The sequence below is a fragment of the Taudactylus pleione genome, unplaced genomic scaffold (genome assembly GCF_031769625.1).
Source record: "Taudactylus pleione unplaced genomic scaffold, aTauple2 ptg001126l, whole genome shotgun sequence".
NCBI classification, from domain to species: domain Eukaryota; kingdom Metazoa; phylum Chordata; class Amphibia; order Anura; family Myobatrachidae; genus Taudactylus; species Taudactylus pleione.
The window spans coordinates 1,512,745-1,528,726 of NW_028285527.1; the positions used below are offsets into that span (position 1 = coordinate 1,512,745).

The 15,982-nt window shown below is 44.5% G+C and overlaps 1 protein-coding gene across 1 annotated transcript; it reads right to left on the reverse strand.

The window, feature by feature from the left end:
- Positions 1-8,936: 8,936 nt before the first annotated feature.
- Positions 8,937-12,368, reverse strand: LOC148453610 (glutamine amidotransferase-like class 1 domain-containing protein 3, mitochondrial). Its single transcript, XM_088461933.1, has 4 exons — positions 12,161-12,368; positions 10,139-10,310; positions 9,826-10,027; positions 8,937-9,237 (listed from the first exon to the last, which is right to left on the reverse strand). Exons 1-4 carry the CDS (start codon positions 12,266-12,268, stop codon positions 9,045-9,047), a joined length of 675 nt encoding a protein of 224 aa, XP_088318059.1. The 5' UTR covers positions 12,269-12,368; the 3' UTR covers positions 8,937-9,044.
- Between the last annotated feature and the right edge of the window lie 3,614 nt (positions 12,369-15,982).

Consider the following 15,982-nt stretch of genomic DNA (forward strand, 5'->3'; position numbering starts at 1 on the left):
ACCTATACACTCCAACGGCCGTTCTATCGATATTGGATGAACAACCCGATGATTGTATAGGTGTATACCCAGCTTTAGTAAATTCACTCCTAGGACTGTCATGAGTCCTGATTACATTGGTTCGAATAGTATTACACAGCCGATGGGAAGCGGCTGTGTAATACCGTCCAGCAAATATTAAAATACTGCAGGAGGCATCTATAGGAAGCAGACTCCTCCTGACAGTAGTAGCGATCTGAGTACAGCATCTGTAGACACGCATAGGATCACCGACCATCAGTCGCAAAGGAGGCAGCACCCGCCGGGCTGCATAACCTGCAGCTTACACAGGCTGGCAGCCTGCGAGGCCAGGAAATCTGCGTCCACCGAAGAAGACCCTGGCCTCTTCACTCCTGGAAAATGGGGGCGATGCCCCCCATTTCCAGGAACTCTGCCCAGGCATGCCCCCCAAATGTCACAGCATGTCAATCATATCAAGTACGGGTCCTGCACTTGCCCTGATTTCCCGAAAATTGTAGAACTGCGTGAATATAATCAGGCCCCTAATCTTCAGAAGAGCGCAATGGGTTAATTGTATAAAAATGATCAGTAACAGTCTGCACCTGTTGTTTTCATCAATGTTGCTCATGCTCTAGCTTCTGATTGTAACATTTGTAGCTTTCCACAGGAGATGAGTCAGCTAGGAAACAAGTTATCAGTACCTAAAGCAACTTCTATTAGCTCCCTGCTAAATGGTGTCTCAGTGAGCTCGGGCAGGTCCTAGAGATCGCCTTCTCAGTTTACCTGTCTGCATTGAGGCGGGGGATATAAGTTTAATATCCTGACAGTTGGGATTCCAGCGGTCACAATGCCGACCCCGGAATCTCAACACTTATCGGAATACCGGCGCTGGCATCCCGACCGCCAGAATCACGAATGTAATTAGCAGGGGTGTATCTAGATATCCGAACACCCCTGGTAAACTAATGGAATGGCACCCCCCTCCCCCCCATAATTTCTGAATAATTACACTATACATGAAATAAGTGCTTAAAATGATTCCCCAGCTACCCCCCTATGCAGTTCCCCAGTAGTAGTCCCCTCTATGCATTGCCCCCAGTAGTCGTCCCCACTATGCATTGTCCCCAGTAGTAGTCCATCTATGCATTGCTCCCAGTAGTAATCCCCCTATGCTGCATTGCCCCCAGTAGTAGTCACCGCTATACAGTGCCCCCAGTAGTAGTCCACCTATACAGTGCCCCCAGTAGTAGTCCCCCCTATGCTGCATTGCCCCCAGTAGTAGTCCTACCTATACAGTGCACCCAGTAGTGGCCACCCCCCCATAATGTGCCCCCAGTAGTGGCCAGCAGCTATATAGTGCCCCCTAGTAGGCCCCTCCCCCCCGTGTCAGGCTTACACACACAGAAAAAAATCATCATAGAGCGCTCTCACTGCAGTCTGCCCTACCCTTGTGGGGCCCGGGGGACTAGCGGTGGGTGCAGTGGCAGCTATGGGCCCCTGCACCACAGCGCACCGCCGCTAGTTCTGCCCCTGGGGTAGTCCACCCCTTGGCTGCTGGTGGCACTGCTGGATGGCGCCCCCCTTAGGCCGTTGAACCTGGTGAGTGCCAACCTGGCCAATGGGTAGATACACCCCTTGTAAGTAGCGTGGTTGGGGGGAGGGTTAGGGTTAGGCACTAGGGGGAGAGTTAGGCACTAAGGGAGGAGGGTTAGTTTTATGTTTAACTGTGTAGAATGATCTTAATTACTGATGTTATTTAAACCCATAAGATCTGGGGATTCTCATTCACCTTGAAAAGGCATCAGGAAGACGCTGAAACGCAGAAGTGCTTGTCACTGACATCTCACTCGGTCCCTGGACCCCCTGCTGGAAGTCTCATTGCTCTAACAAGAAAGGATGCTCAATTTCCTTTGAGTCCCTCACGCATCTGCTGACAATTTGCAGCATCACCTCTGTATCATCACGGAGCATGAGGCTCCCTGACATCTATCCATCTACCACGGAACTCTGGAGCAGCCACCTCTCTTCCACCTGCACTCTCCCCGCTAGTCGGGTCGAGCGCTTAAGGCCAGCCATTCATGGACACGGGTTACAGTTGTAATAATCCTTTCATCAATACCCAGCATGGAGCTCCCTGATACTTACCTGCTGGGCACGGAGTACTGGAGGTCATCCATCCACATTCACGTCTCTCTTCACTGTTACAATTGGATTATTAAAATAACATGTGGGTTTGATGTACCTGCCTGGAAGGTAACTTTGTAACCAGTGGCGTAACTATGGTCTTTGGAGCCCAGGGCAAATTTAAGATTTGCGCCCCCCCTCCCCCCTCCCCATAGCAAAATAAGTTTGGCGCACCTTTGGCGCACTGCAAAAATTGGGCGTAGTCAAACAACTAAAGGGGCATGGCTACGGAAAATGGGATGGGCCAACATGACACGTCACCAATTTCTTGTTAGTCTGGGAACATTCCTTTCTATTCCATATGCACCTTACCTATACGGTGGTTTCTCACAATGTGGAACCTCCGAAGAAATGCATCCTCCCTGGGTTGATGGCGTCTTCAGTCGGTATTCACTATTCATGCAGGTCACATCGTCCAGAAGATTCCTGTTTGTATAAAAATATCAACAAGGTCATCATCATACAATAGCGGATCAACCAGACTCATTCCCCCTGTGTAACTTCCTGCTCCCTGCGTCTCTCAGCCACATCAACATCTCATTGCATCATCTCTTAGCCACACCATCATCTCCCTCCCTGTGTCATCTCTTCTTATCCACACCATCGCCTCCCTCCCGTGTCATCTCAGCACACCATCACTGCTCCCCCTGCGTCATCTCTCAGCACACTATCACTGCCCCCCCTTCGCTGTCTCTCAGCACACCATCACCGCACCCCTGCATTATCTCTCAGCGCATCATCACCGCCCCCCCGCGTCATCTCTCAGCACACCATCACTGCCCCCCCTGCTTCATCTCTCAGCACATCATCACTGCCCCCCCTGCATCGTCTCTCAGCACACCATCACTGCCCCCCCTGCATCGTCTCTCAGCACACCATCACTGCCCCCCTGCTTCGTCTCTCAGCACACCATCACCGCCCCCCTGCGTCGTCTCTCAGCACAGCATCACCCCCCCAGTGTCAACTCTCAACACACCATCACCTCCCCCCTGCGTTGTCTCTAGGCACACACACACTGACACAAATACATACACACACACACTGACACATATACATACACACTGACATATACGTACACACACAGGCTGACACAGATACACACTCTGACACACATACACACACACCATTCACCACAAATGCAGGCAGCCAAATAAAAGTCACCCTTCCCTAACCCCCCCCCCGCGGAAAAACACCCCCCCTGCTCGCAGAAGTACGACCCCCCCTCCGTCCCTGCTCCCTGCAAAAAAATAATATACTCTTACCTGGCTGGTCTGGAGCAGAGAGAGTGCTGGGGACAGAGAATCACCCTGTCATAGTTACCTCCGGTGGCAGCTCTCAGTATAGAGAGAATGGGGAGACTGCCTGGGAGGGTCTGCGCCCTGCTGCTGCAACTCCCCCTATGGTCCCCCAGCAGCACCAACAGGCACACTTTCCTGTTTGTTCTATTTTTAGTCCGGGAGCAATGGAGGTGCGGGGCTGGGTATGGTGTCCTGGCCGGCGGTGCCCCCCTCTGCTGGGCCTGCCACGGCGCCCAGGGGCACATGCCCCGCTCGCCCTGCTCTGGTTACGTCACTGTTTGTAACTACTGTTACTTCACTGTTTGCAACTTATTTACTGTGCTGAATTGCTGGATGATACACAAAGTTACTCCTTAACTATTGCTATACAAAAAAGCAAGATGCTTCCAAAAGGGCTCATGATTATCTATTGACATTTTAGTGATTCCAGTTTGGGACATTTTAACACACTTTTAAAAATTGCTTTATCCTCATGATCTTCAATTATATGCTACTGAAGCTGCTACATGTTTTTTGATTACTTTACATGATACATTATTTAGTTATATGTGTTTTGTTTTATTAATTGTAATAAATACACAATTTTTACTATTATAATTCTCTGCATTGGCATGAGTGACCTTTACTAACGACTTTTAGAATCTGCGGTTGCTTTATCCTTTGGGTTAGGAATATTCACCGGGGTGCGACTGTTAGCTTTAGGCACTAGGGGGGATGGTTATGTTTAGCCACCGGGGAGGGAGGGAGGGAGGTTAGGGTTAGGGTAGGGGTAGGGGATAGATTAGGAATACTTACCATGAGCCGTCAGGATTCTAACCTAGTCGGGATGTTGGCATCAGGATTCTGATGGCCGGCATCCCGTACCCAACCCGAAGGCAAAACAACAGTCAGCAACCTCCTACACTTGGAGCAGCTTTAAGAGGCACACCAAAGGTACCTGCTGGGACCAATATGTTAGTTCCAGGCTTAAATATTGGCCTCAGTATTTTATAATAAGGGGCAGATACAATTAAGCATGGAAGCTGATGGGACCCGCTGATTTTGAGCAGAATCAGCCTACTGTAACAGATAGAAAATGCATTCAATTGACTCTGGGTCTGATTCAGAGATGGACGCTAACGCAATTTCCACGCAGGTTGTTTCATTATTTGAGCATGCGTATAAGTCGCATTGCGCATGGGAGTGGTAATGGGGAGTGGGCAGGAAAATGCAGGCGTGCATGTCTGTTTAAATACCGTTACATGGCCGTGCATAAATTAGCCACTGCTATTGCATAAGCAGCTCTACCCAAGGCTGCGGCAGGTCAGACCTGCCACAACGGTAAGATGGCCGCCGATGTTACTGATATTTACACAGGTATGCGTCGTCCCACGCATGTAAAAAGGAAGCAGTGGGCGTCTTTATGCTCAGGTGATCTTTGCAGACATTAGCATATTTTCCCTACTGCGTTGCGTATGAAATCGCAGCTGCAATCACATTAGCGTCAATCTCCGAATCAGGCCCTCTGCCTATAATCATCGGTCTAGCCAACTTCCAACAACTCTCTGATCCTGCATCTCTAACTGCTCCCCCACTTTTTAGTGTGTGGTATGGAATGGAATACGTAATTTCAATAAAAAATGAGTAATGTCTATTTATTGGCCCTATTATCAATAATTATGCCCAGACACACACATGCTATATACAAGGCCGGTGCTAGGCTGTTTCGGCACCCCCCTGCAAACTATACATTTTTGCCCTCCTACAGATATGTCCTCTTGACATGTCTCTTTACAATACACTTATTCGGATTTTTATTTTACTCTTAGGGGTATATTTACTAAAGTATGGATTTACAAATGTAGAGGTATATGCATATAGTCACATGGATCATTGTGCCTTATAACCAATGCAGGGAAATGATACTAAGGATCACATTTGATTGGCATATAAAAAAATTCCCAGAGATATATACAATTTCATAATGGGGGAAATGTGCAATCAGGGAGATTACTAGACTCTTCAGGAAGTCAGGGAAATTACTGATATTTCAGGGAGTCTCACCTACAATCAGGGAGAGTTGGTAAGTATGTGGGATATTTATTTATTTATTTATCTATCTACACACATTTATAGAACACCTATACTGACATTCAGAACACTCCAACAGGATAGATTTGGACACCAATCCTCTTATACCATATTCATGCACTTAATTTGAGAGCTCCTAGACACTTACATTATCCATTATTCTAAATCACACATTTCTTAGGATTTGAACCCATCACCTACTGTATCACATTTACAGCAGGAAGTCTCTTGTATGTACAGGAATATATATGCATATTCAGTCACAACCTTCTTTATTTAACACATTTCTCAATTCTGCTATACCTGGGTTTCAAACCTATCACCTTGTACATTGCAGTCAGACACTGCAGTTGATTACTGGAAATATGTAATCATATACTTCTGTTATTCTGCAGGTTACTTTACTTAAAGCCACTGGACTATGTATACTTTTAATTAACAAGAATTCCTGGTGCTTCAGGCACTGTTCAGAATCGGTTCTACTTTAGTTATTCTGGAGTTTACTTTACATTACCTAAGACTGCTGAAATACGAATACCTCCAAAATAACAAGACTTCTCTGTTGCTTCAGTCATCTTCCTAAACCGGTTATGCCTGTTAATTTGCAGATTATATACCCTAAAGCTGGGTATACACTTGGCGATATATCGGCAGTTAAATTGAACGCCAGATAAATCGCGAGTGTGTACCCCCTATATGTCTGTGAACAACATCGTTCAGACATATTGTATCAGCTGTGGAGCACTGCCTATAGCCGATATATCAGCGCATCTGGCTGTGTGTGCAGGTGGCCCGCTGACCACCTGTACACTTGCTGCAGGGACTGATATTATAGCAGTGTGGACAAATTCATATGCACATCTAGCTGTGATGCCAGGACAACATTTCCAGCAGCCAATTAGTAAGTGTGTATACATACCTGAATCAGCCGCTCGGTCAGCGCAATGTCCAGTGGGTCGTCAAGTCGACCAACTGTGTACCCAGCTAGGCTACCCCCAAGGCTACTGGAATATTTGTGCCTTCATGTGACAAGAAATCAGTGGCTTCAGTCAACATTCAGTTATCAAGGAAACACTTACCACGAACTAATGATTTATGCAGAACAAAATAATTGTCTTGCAGCAACATAGGCTCCCTTATTGCTTTAGGCAACATTCTCAGTTGTTTTCAAAGTTTAAGTAAATACATTCAAGAGATTTTAGTTGTCATTTACTAACAATACTTCAGTTTCATATCTGAAATGTACTATACACAGAAAAATGTATTTATGAATGACAGTGAGTGTCCTCAGCACAGCTTCTTATTTGCACAAACTTTGCTGCCTAGGGCATTTTATGATTAATGGTATCACCTCTGGCCAGGGACGTAGCAAAATCTCCACAGGGGCCCACCCGGGACAAATTATTTTGAAGTTTATCCATTTTGATTGTAAATGATCTAATATTTCCACTATCTGCCTACTTAGCTGACATACAGCATTACATGAATGGTTATTAGCATATAATAAGTATTATAAATAGAATTTTTTTTTTTTTTTAAACGATCTAGTCACCATAATCCTAATTGTTTTTGATATAACGTGGTATACAAGAAGGCTATGATTCAAATGAATCGGAGACAGAGCCAACCAGGCCATTGCCAGCAAATGTCCTGCAGCAGCACTCTGGTGACAATAGAAAAACTGGAGCTCAGGAGAGGGCAATGTAACTCGGTGCAGGGAGAGGGCCAGACCACAGAAAATATCTGGGCCCCAAAAGCAGTCCCAGTCACTACACCTACTGTAATGTGCCAGGGCTCTACCGCTCGGCGGCTCCCGGTCATTACCAGGCAACAGTGACAACGCACCTCACCGGCCGATGGCCCAGACTTCCGTAGGTGACAGGGACTCCTGGTGGCAGCAGGGTGTTCTGGTCCTGCCTTTTACCTAGAAGATGGGATGTTGTTGTACATGCAGAATATTAGCGGCACTGGTTCTTTCATTAGTGGGCTGGTCTCTCTATGTTATAAGGCCTCCAGCCATGCTACTTAGTGCTGGGTATAGCTTCTGCTTGGAGTTAGGCTGCTGACCCTGGTGTATTCAGTTCTGTTGGATGCCTGTGTTGCTGTGCACCTAGCCGGTCTGATCTATGGTTTCAGGCTTCCTGCAAAACATCTGCTGCTAAGTATTACTTTACTTACTTTTGGAACCATGACAATTGTTTGCCATCATCTGTTACTAGTTCCTGCTGTTATTATCTACACCTCATGTTTCTTGCAAACATCTACTGCCAAGTATCACCTTACTTTTGGTACCGTGAAAATTGTTTGCGATCACCTGTTAGTCAGCTGTTACTAGTTCCTGCTGTTATCTACACACGTTGGATCATTAACCTCATGGTATTGCATATGCTTTTCTATTATTCCAGCCTTGTTCATGTAATCACCAGTCATTTGTTTAAACTTCTACTACTCTGAGTTTAGGACCTGGCAGCATCTCAGTACCAATGAGAGTAATAAGGGAATAAAGGCAGTTGTTATAGGCAGAAGTCCCCAACTATTGGTTCAAGAGTGTTTATGCAACATAGGCAGGTGTTTCATAACAGCTATGCCCTTGCCTGTCATATTGACTCCTGTGTGCCAAAAATAAATATAGGCATTAAATACTGTGGCACAATTTGCCTAAACTTTGTGAATTTGATAATAGCTGTTCATTTAATTCCTCCCCAAATATAAAACTGCTGCAAACTTCAAAGATTAAATACAAGCGCATTATGCTCTTATGAATGCTGATATTTTTCATAGTAAAAGATCAGGTTTTATTCAGTACTCCAAGACCCCTATTTATCAAACATTATTTGTGGGATATTTCCCAAAAACCGCAAATATTAAGTTTCCCCTGAATGTACCAAGGAGGGACTGCATTTCCAACAGCAGCCACAGCCCCTAAAGGATAACACCATCTTCAGATGGCCTCATCCTACAGTAGCCCATGGGCCACTAATTGGCACATTCTTATGGAGACGGAGTCTCAGACTTGTTCTCTGCCGCTTCCTAGTGATGCATGTGCCGCCTGGAGACCTGAACCTGGAAGCAGTGTAATAGCATTACGCTTTCAAGCTGTTTCCAGTTCTTCGCCAGGACAGGCACTTAGCGGAGCCCATCTCCTGGTAAGAGATTGTTAGTAAATGTACGTGAAAATATTAGTTTGCACTAAAAATATTTATCACATCCCCATTAGGAATTGCTTGCAGCCAGGTTGAAGATTCATGCAACTCAATTTACAGATGTGGAAACACAAATGTTCAGATGCATCTTTACACATCTGTTTGTGCATATTTATGGTGTGTACAGAATAACCGATATTCCAAATACAATGCAAACTAAAAAAGCACCAGAATCACCTACTGAATATCAAAATTACATTTTATTCAAGTCAATAAATACACAATTATTCAACATGAAGGAGTTTTATCAGCATATTATAATTCAGCTGTATACATTTTCCTTACTAACTTATATAAGCTTTATTACATCTTTAACCATCTCACCGATGCCATCAAAGATCTCATGTATGGGGCTATTACACATGAAAGCGCTGGTAGTGACCAGTTTATTTTTCGTGTCCACATGAACTTCATTGACCTGTTTGTTGACATGTTTACAGCCAAGCTGTGTAATGGCTCCAGCTGTCCCAGCATGGGGCCACCTGCGGAACAGACAAATGACAGGAGGTTACAATGGTGATTAAATGACAGTGTAAAGTACAATACAAATGTCTTCCACAGTCCCAGGGTTTATTTTTTTACTTATTATCTTGGTTCCTTATAGATAATGACTTCTAGCATATCAGAGATAGGGATCCTGTGGGTGTCTGGCTACCAGGTTGCATAGGGAGTTATTGCTCCACATCCAGCAGAGCCACATGGTGATTACCTCTGATCTATATCACATGTTCTAATTCAAAGAGGGAGGGGGGGGGGCAGTGCATTTGCCTCCTTCCTAATCTAGCAATAACGACCAAGCCAGGCCATCGGCCCATTTAACATTTGACAGAAGTGCCAGATAGCCAGTCCTCTCTCTGCGTGGGGATAAACACTTGATAGGTTTCCAGAAGTGTGTGATGGCACAAGTCCTACTAGCGTCCACCCAGTGTATCAGTTATAGTAACATTAGTGTCTGCTTGTTTGTGTATATAATATAGTACAGATTTACTATTTATATAGTACAGAGTACAGAATTATGGCCTTTTAGCCACACACATTGCCCTGTAATCTAGCACATGGCTGGAACATACTTTTCACATTCTGTATCGCAGCCAACGGTGACTTCACACCCAGGGAGCAGTTTTGCAGCCAGCACAGGGGAGATACAGCACAGGCCAATGGGCTTCTTAGCAGCATGAAATCCTTTAATTGTTTCTTCAATAGCTTCTATAACAGAACAGTCCTTCCCTTCCACTGCCCAGGTAGAGAGATTCTTAGCTACTCCGAAACCTCCTGGGTAAGGATGAACAGAGAAGACCGAATGAACAATTCTCCTCATCACATACATTTATCTTACTTACTATTGTTTGTACAGATACACAGAATATGCATCTATCACTGTACCTGGTATGATGAGTGCATCATATTCACTGACTGTCAGATGTGTAAGGTCCTTAATGTTTCCTCTTGCGATCCGCGCACTCTCTGTGAGCACATTACGGGTTTCCTCAGTGGGCTGTCCTTTCACATGGTCCACAACATGCATCTGGTCTATATTGGGTGCGAAAACCACATACTGCGGGAGGAAAACAGAGAGGTCTCCTGATTACACTAAGAATACACACACAGTAACATCACAGGCAAACACACCGCAACATGGGTAAGCTCATAACAATCATATACAGGGTAGAGTTGTATTGCTCTGAGAGAAGCACTGAAGGCCCATTAGGGTACTCAGAAAAAAGGACACAGTGTAACAAGACAGTAACTGATTTAGAGGACTTATGTTGCTATATTGCAGCAGATATTGGTAACTTGCAGCCAAAACAGAAACTGATAGTTATAGTTGGTACATGCAGTTGGAAGGTCGTCGTCACACTATCATACCTTCCCCTACACATGCTGTAATGTCCATGTCCCCAGACACCTAGATGTGATGCAGAATTGGGCAGCAGACACCCCTCCCATTCATGGGTGTAACTACCATAGGTGCAAGGTGTGCAGCTGCTATGGGGCCCAGAGCTGAGGGGGGCTCCATCTTCCTTGTCAAAGTTACACATGTTCTATACATTTCTCACAATTGGGTGGTACATAGGGGCCCTACAAACACCTAATTATGCCCCTGCTCCCATCTATGTAACATTACACTGTAGAATCTCATGAGTTTTAAGTTATATCATAACTCTCCAGAGAAAACATGACAGTATCTAGTAGTTACGGAATTTTGGGAAAGATAAAGACAGATAATGACTTTAGAACACTGAATATGTAACTATGTATTACTTCTATATGCATGGTTAGGGTGTCAGCTGGCTTATTCATGGTGATAGTTTCTAACAAATCGAGGGAGAGAATTTTTTAGTGCTGCCCATTTCCTACTTGAGACAGATAAAATAAATACCATTACCATGGAAAGTGTGGGAATCACAGAGTACCTACCAGGTAAAACAGAGGCAAAAAGTTTTACAGTACAGTATGTACATAATTACAGCTGCCAGTCACAGGGGTAACAAGTCCTCTAAGTACTGTATGGTACCATGGCTGCCAAGTCAGCCAGACCCTTATTGTAACACATAATATAGTATAATTTCCACCAAAAAAAAAAAAGTCATGTCTCATCAGTTGGGTTTGATTTATAAATGGCATATTTTGTTATTGCAGCAACATAATAAGAATCAGTGAATAAGAATGAAAAAAATTACAATGTAGCAGAGATATGTGGGCAAACTAATAATGCAGGAAAGGTGGAAATAATACGGCAGGTTTGAGAACTGACTGACTGATTGCTGTAACTATTACTGTAGAACAGTGATTCCCAACCGCAGTCCTCAAGGCACACTAACAGTCCTGGTTTTAGTGATATCCATGCTTAAGCACAGATGGTTAAATCAAAATAACGAAGGTACTAATTAAGTTGCCTGTGCTCAAGTATGGCTATCCTTAAAACCTGGACTGTTAGTGTGCCTTGAGGACCGTGGTTGGGAACCTCTGCTGTAGAATATATTACAGAACTTGCTGGTCTGCACAAGGGTGTATGCAGGTAAATGTATTTCAAACATGAAACAATGTAAGCTACTACAATAACTAATAATATTATTTAGATAAACATTCTTATTAAATTGTGCCAGGACTATAGTTACACTGTATGTTACCCTAAACATTGTAAACTAAGACATTTGTTATTCTTAATCTATTTGTAAAACTGGTACATTATAAAGTGCCCTCTGCTATATGACCGTGTATACAGCAGATGTAAGAAGGGCAGTATGTCTGTAACAAGTCACTGATATTACAGCATCTTGCACAATAATTACTTCTAGCATAATGAAGAAACACAAGTACGTGTATACAGCCTCCATTGTATAAGACCCTGTAATAGTAATAACTTCCATGTGCTCTGTGCAATGAAACACTGATATATCTCACCTGATAGCCAGCTCTGCTCAGATGCACAAACACAGCAGAGGACTCGTGGATCTCACTCCCATCATACACCCCGCAGCCAGAGAGGATCACTGCCACTTTCTTGGACATGATGATTGCAGCACACTGGTGTCACACTGGCAGCAGGAGCCTGGAATACCTGATAGTAGTAGCAGCTGCTGGAGAGAGAGAGAGACTGCTGATGCTGAGAGCTGTGTGTGACCCCGACACTTTTATACACAGAGAGGGGGCGTGTCTAGGGGAGGAGCCTACAGACAGGGAAGTGCTGCCAGCAATTATTCCACTGTAATCATCCATCTAACTAGAGCTTGGGGCTTTCCCACTCTATGTGACTCACCTAGGGAGTGTATTCCAGACCTATTTCATTAGTTTTCCCTAGTTTTAACATTTGAAAATATATTGCAACAGGTCATGTATTCTAATGGTAAAAGGGTTGCGGGCTAGATCGCCTTCAGCTGCAGGACACTGACTTCATCAGTTACCATACACGCAGACATACAGGGGTATTCAATATGGGAGCGAAAACTCAGTTTTTGCGTTAATATCGCACCTATGACGTCATTATCGCAGGTTTTAGTTTTACACTGTATTCAATTTCTAAAGCTGCATACACACACAACGATTTCGTTAATGAACGATTTTAGTAAACGATTTTCTCCCTTGAAAAAATTAACTAAAATCGTTTACTCAAGTTGTTCATTTACTATGTTCATTTAAATGTAATGAACGATTTTTTAGAACTACAAACGATTTTTGCATATTCCATTACTGAAAATCGTTGAGTTGACAAGTCTGACTGAACTACAAACTACAAACTACAAACGTGAACACGCATGAACGAAAATCGTTCATCGTTCGACTTAGAAAGTGAACGATTTTTACAAACGATTATCGTTAAACGATATCGTTTAACGATACTCGTTCAAAAAATCGTTGTGTGTGTATGCACCTAAAGACTTTTCGCAGGTTCGAAAAGTCTTTGAAAAAAAACGGGGATAACTTTTCACCACTGAATAGGTGGCGAAAAAAAAGTGCAGAATTGGGGTTTAGGGGTGCAGGTTTAAAAAAAATAGCCTGCACCCTTCAGAATGACCCCTTGAAACGATCTGTCCCATACCACATGGGAACTGTCAGTTGCCAGAGCCAATCAGCAGGTGCTTTACAGTCAGCGCTGCCGCTGATTGGCTGATGGGACTGCAATGCCCCCCGTGAAGTGCCGATAGCAGGCATTTGGGAGCTATCTGTATGTGTGGCAACACACATACAGATAGCTGTGTTCCGTGGATCGGGTAACTCGTTTTTTTGTTTTAAAACACCCATGGATTACTGCGGAGACCAGCGCTGGATGTAGGTGAGTATGAAATCTTTCTTGCAGGGCCAGGTACCATGGATTTCTACTTGACAAGGGGACCGAACATCTGGTATAGGTAAGTATGTGTGAATGGGTAGGTGTATGTAGTAAACCTATACTGGGCACGGTGTGTGTGTTTTGTCTTTTTGAACTATTTATTTTACAGTGAAATTACAGGTGCCGCATGTCTGCTGGCACTTGTAGTTCCACAAGTGCAAAATGGCAGGCATGCTGGCACTTGTAGTTCCACTGTAAATTACAATAGTGTTACATTATTTGGCCCCCCTATTATCCCCATACCCACCGCTCCAGGGGTATTGGGATGAGCCCCAGGCTTCAGCGTAAGCCTGTGGTGCTCGGGAGAGGGGGGACCCTTTTTTGGGGGGTCCCCAACTCCCCCGAGATCACCGGCTTGCGCTGACCGACTTGGGGTGTAATGCTTTGGACCTGGAGCCCCGGTGATTGAGTCTCCGGGCTGTGGCATTACACCCCGGTCGGTTGGGTCTGGTGCTGGTCTTAAATATAGGGGGTACCCCACGTCGTTTTTGCCCCCTATATTTAAAACCATCACTAGTCCCTGCAGCCTGGTGTTGGTTTCTAAAATGCGGTGGAACCCTACACATTTTGTTCCCTGTATTTTTAGAAACCACCACTGGCTGGCAAGCCTGGGGCTGGTTTGGCTATTGTCATTTTTTTTCTAAATTTTTATTTCCAGAAAATTCCAGTTTTTTTCGCCGATCCAAGTATCGCCGGGTCCCGTTTTCGACGATTTCAAATTGAATACGGGGATAAGCGGGAGCACGCCCGATACTTTTTCACTGGCAAAACCTCCGATGTGCGGCGAAAACCTCGCTGGCGAGGTTAACGTTTCATATTGAATACCCCTCATAGAGTGGGAAGAGTAACCTGTGGCAAGCAAAGCGAACCACCGTGCCCAAAGCGTGGTGAGAGAAGCGAGCCCGCAAAGATACAAATTTCTACTATAGGTGCCGGATAGTACTATCTATAGTTGAGACAAAATAACAGCGCTGTCAGGGCATGGAACCGCACTTCCGCCCTCACTCGACGTCATGCCCGGGTCCTTTAGCTCAAGGGGAAAAGACAGGGCTTAAAGTGGTCCTAGAGAGGTGGTGGAACTCATCACCTTCTGCCCCCTCCCCCTATTAAGCTGCGCTACTCTGAGATTGTGCCTTGCTACTGCCAGAGACACAACTAGGGTTTATGACGCCCAGGGCAAATAAAAATAATCACTCCTTGTAAATATGCCTGGGATGAATACCACATACACACACCAACACTGTTGTGTATAGAAACATTTATAGTGAATAGCAGGGGGCTGCTTAGGACCTTAGGATCATGTAACCTGGATAGTATATAAAAAATCACAATATGTATGTATAGTATATACAATACACAAAAAACACAATATAAATATATTAATACAATAAAAGTCTAAAGGTATATTCCAGGAAGTTTCATAAAAAAAAAACCCTGTAAATACAGGAAAGTGCATTTTGAGCTTGAGTTTAGGTGTGGATCGGTTTCAATTGCGGAAGACAAACAATTGTATTATTCAAACATTTGCATGTGTGTTGTTTGTAATCCGACAAAAAAGAGAAAATGTTCACTAGGTTTGTGAAGAACGTCAATTGATTGTATTCCAAAATGTTTGGATAACCAAACCAATTTCTGGCAGTAGCGTTCGCTGTTTTAAAATGACTCTGCTTAGTAGCATTTAAATAGTGGCAATTGAATATACAGCGGCTGAAATGTTAATCTATCTTGCAGGTATAAGTTGAGGTAGTGATGTCTATTGAAAAATTAGCTCACCCACTTTGTCGTTAGACCGCGGCATCTGTGAATTATTCCCTCGTCAGGCTGAGTCCCACAGTGACCTATAGATGAATCAGTGTAAGGATAAACTGATGGATATAGACAGTATATCGTATATTCCTTTATTGGTGAGATATTGGGCTGCTTGATCGTCTAAGGGGCTGCCACGTCTATGATATGCTGGGTCTCACAGCAAGATCTCTTGTAGGAGAATGTAGGAATAGGTGGTCGGTATGGTTTCAGATGTGTGGGAGCGCTGACCAGCTCTGCTGCTGTCCTGCAACTCGTTAGCGTGTGTGGTGGGGAGTAGATCTATTCCTGGTAGCCGGGCAAGTGTTAATCAGCCTTGTGCTGTGGTAAGTTGCCTCTGTTTCTAAAGGTTGCTCAACGCGTTTCTGTGTGTTTACACACCTTCATCAGAAACGTGTTGTGGGTGATCCAGTTCAGCACCTTCTCCTCTGGGTACGAAGGGGTGCGAGGTTCAGAACCTTCTTTCTCCAATGGGTAGATGGACAAACTATGTCCTGTCTGACAGCCAGTGAGAGCTGTGAGGGGAGGAGTGGGGCAGGGCCTCCCTGCAGCTTTCTACTGAGTCTGTGTTAGGTTGACAATAGCAGCAT

Bases quoted from the DNA above. Each gene is read 5' to 3' on its own strand.
- LOC148453610 (XM_088461933.1), bottom strand. From the start codon at position 12,268: ATGTCCAAGAAAGTGGCAGTGATCCTCTCTGGCTGCGGGGTGTATGAT. The intron at 10,311-12,160 runs GTGAGATATATC...TTCCTCCCGCAG, and splicing joins TGAGCAGAGCTGGCTATCAG to TATGTGGTTTTCGCACCCAA. The intron at 9,238-9,825 runs GTATGTTCCAGC...TCTGTTCCGCAG, and splicing joins TGCGATACAGAATGTGAAAA to GTGGCCCCATGCTGGGACAG.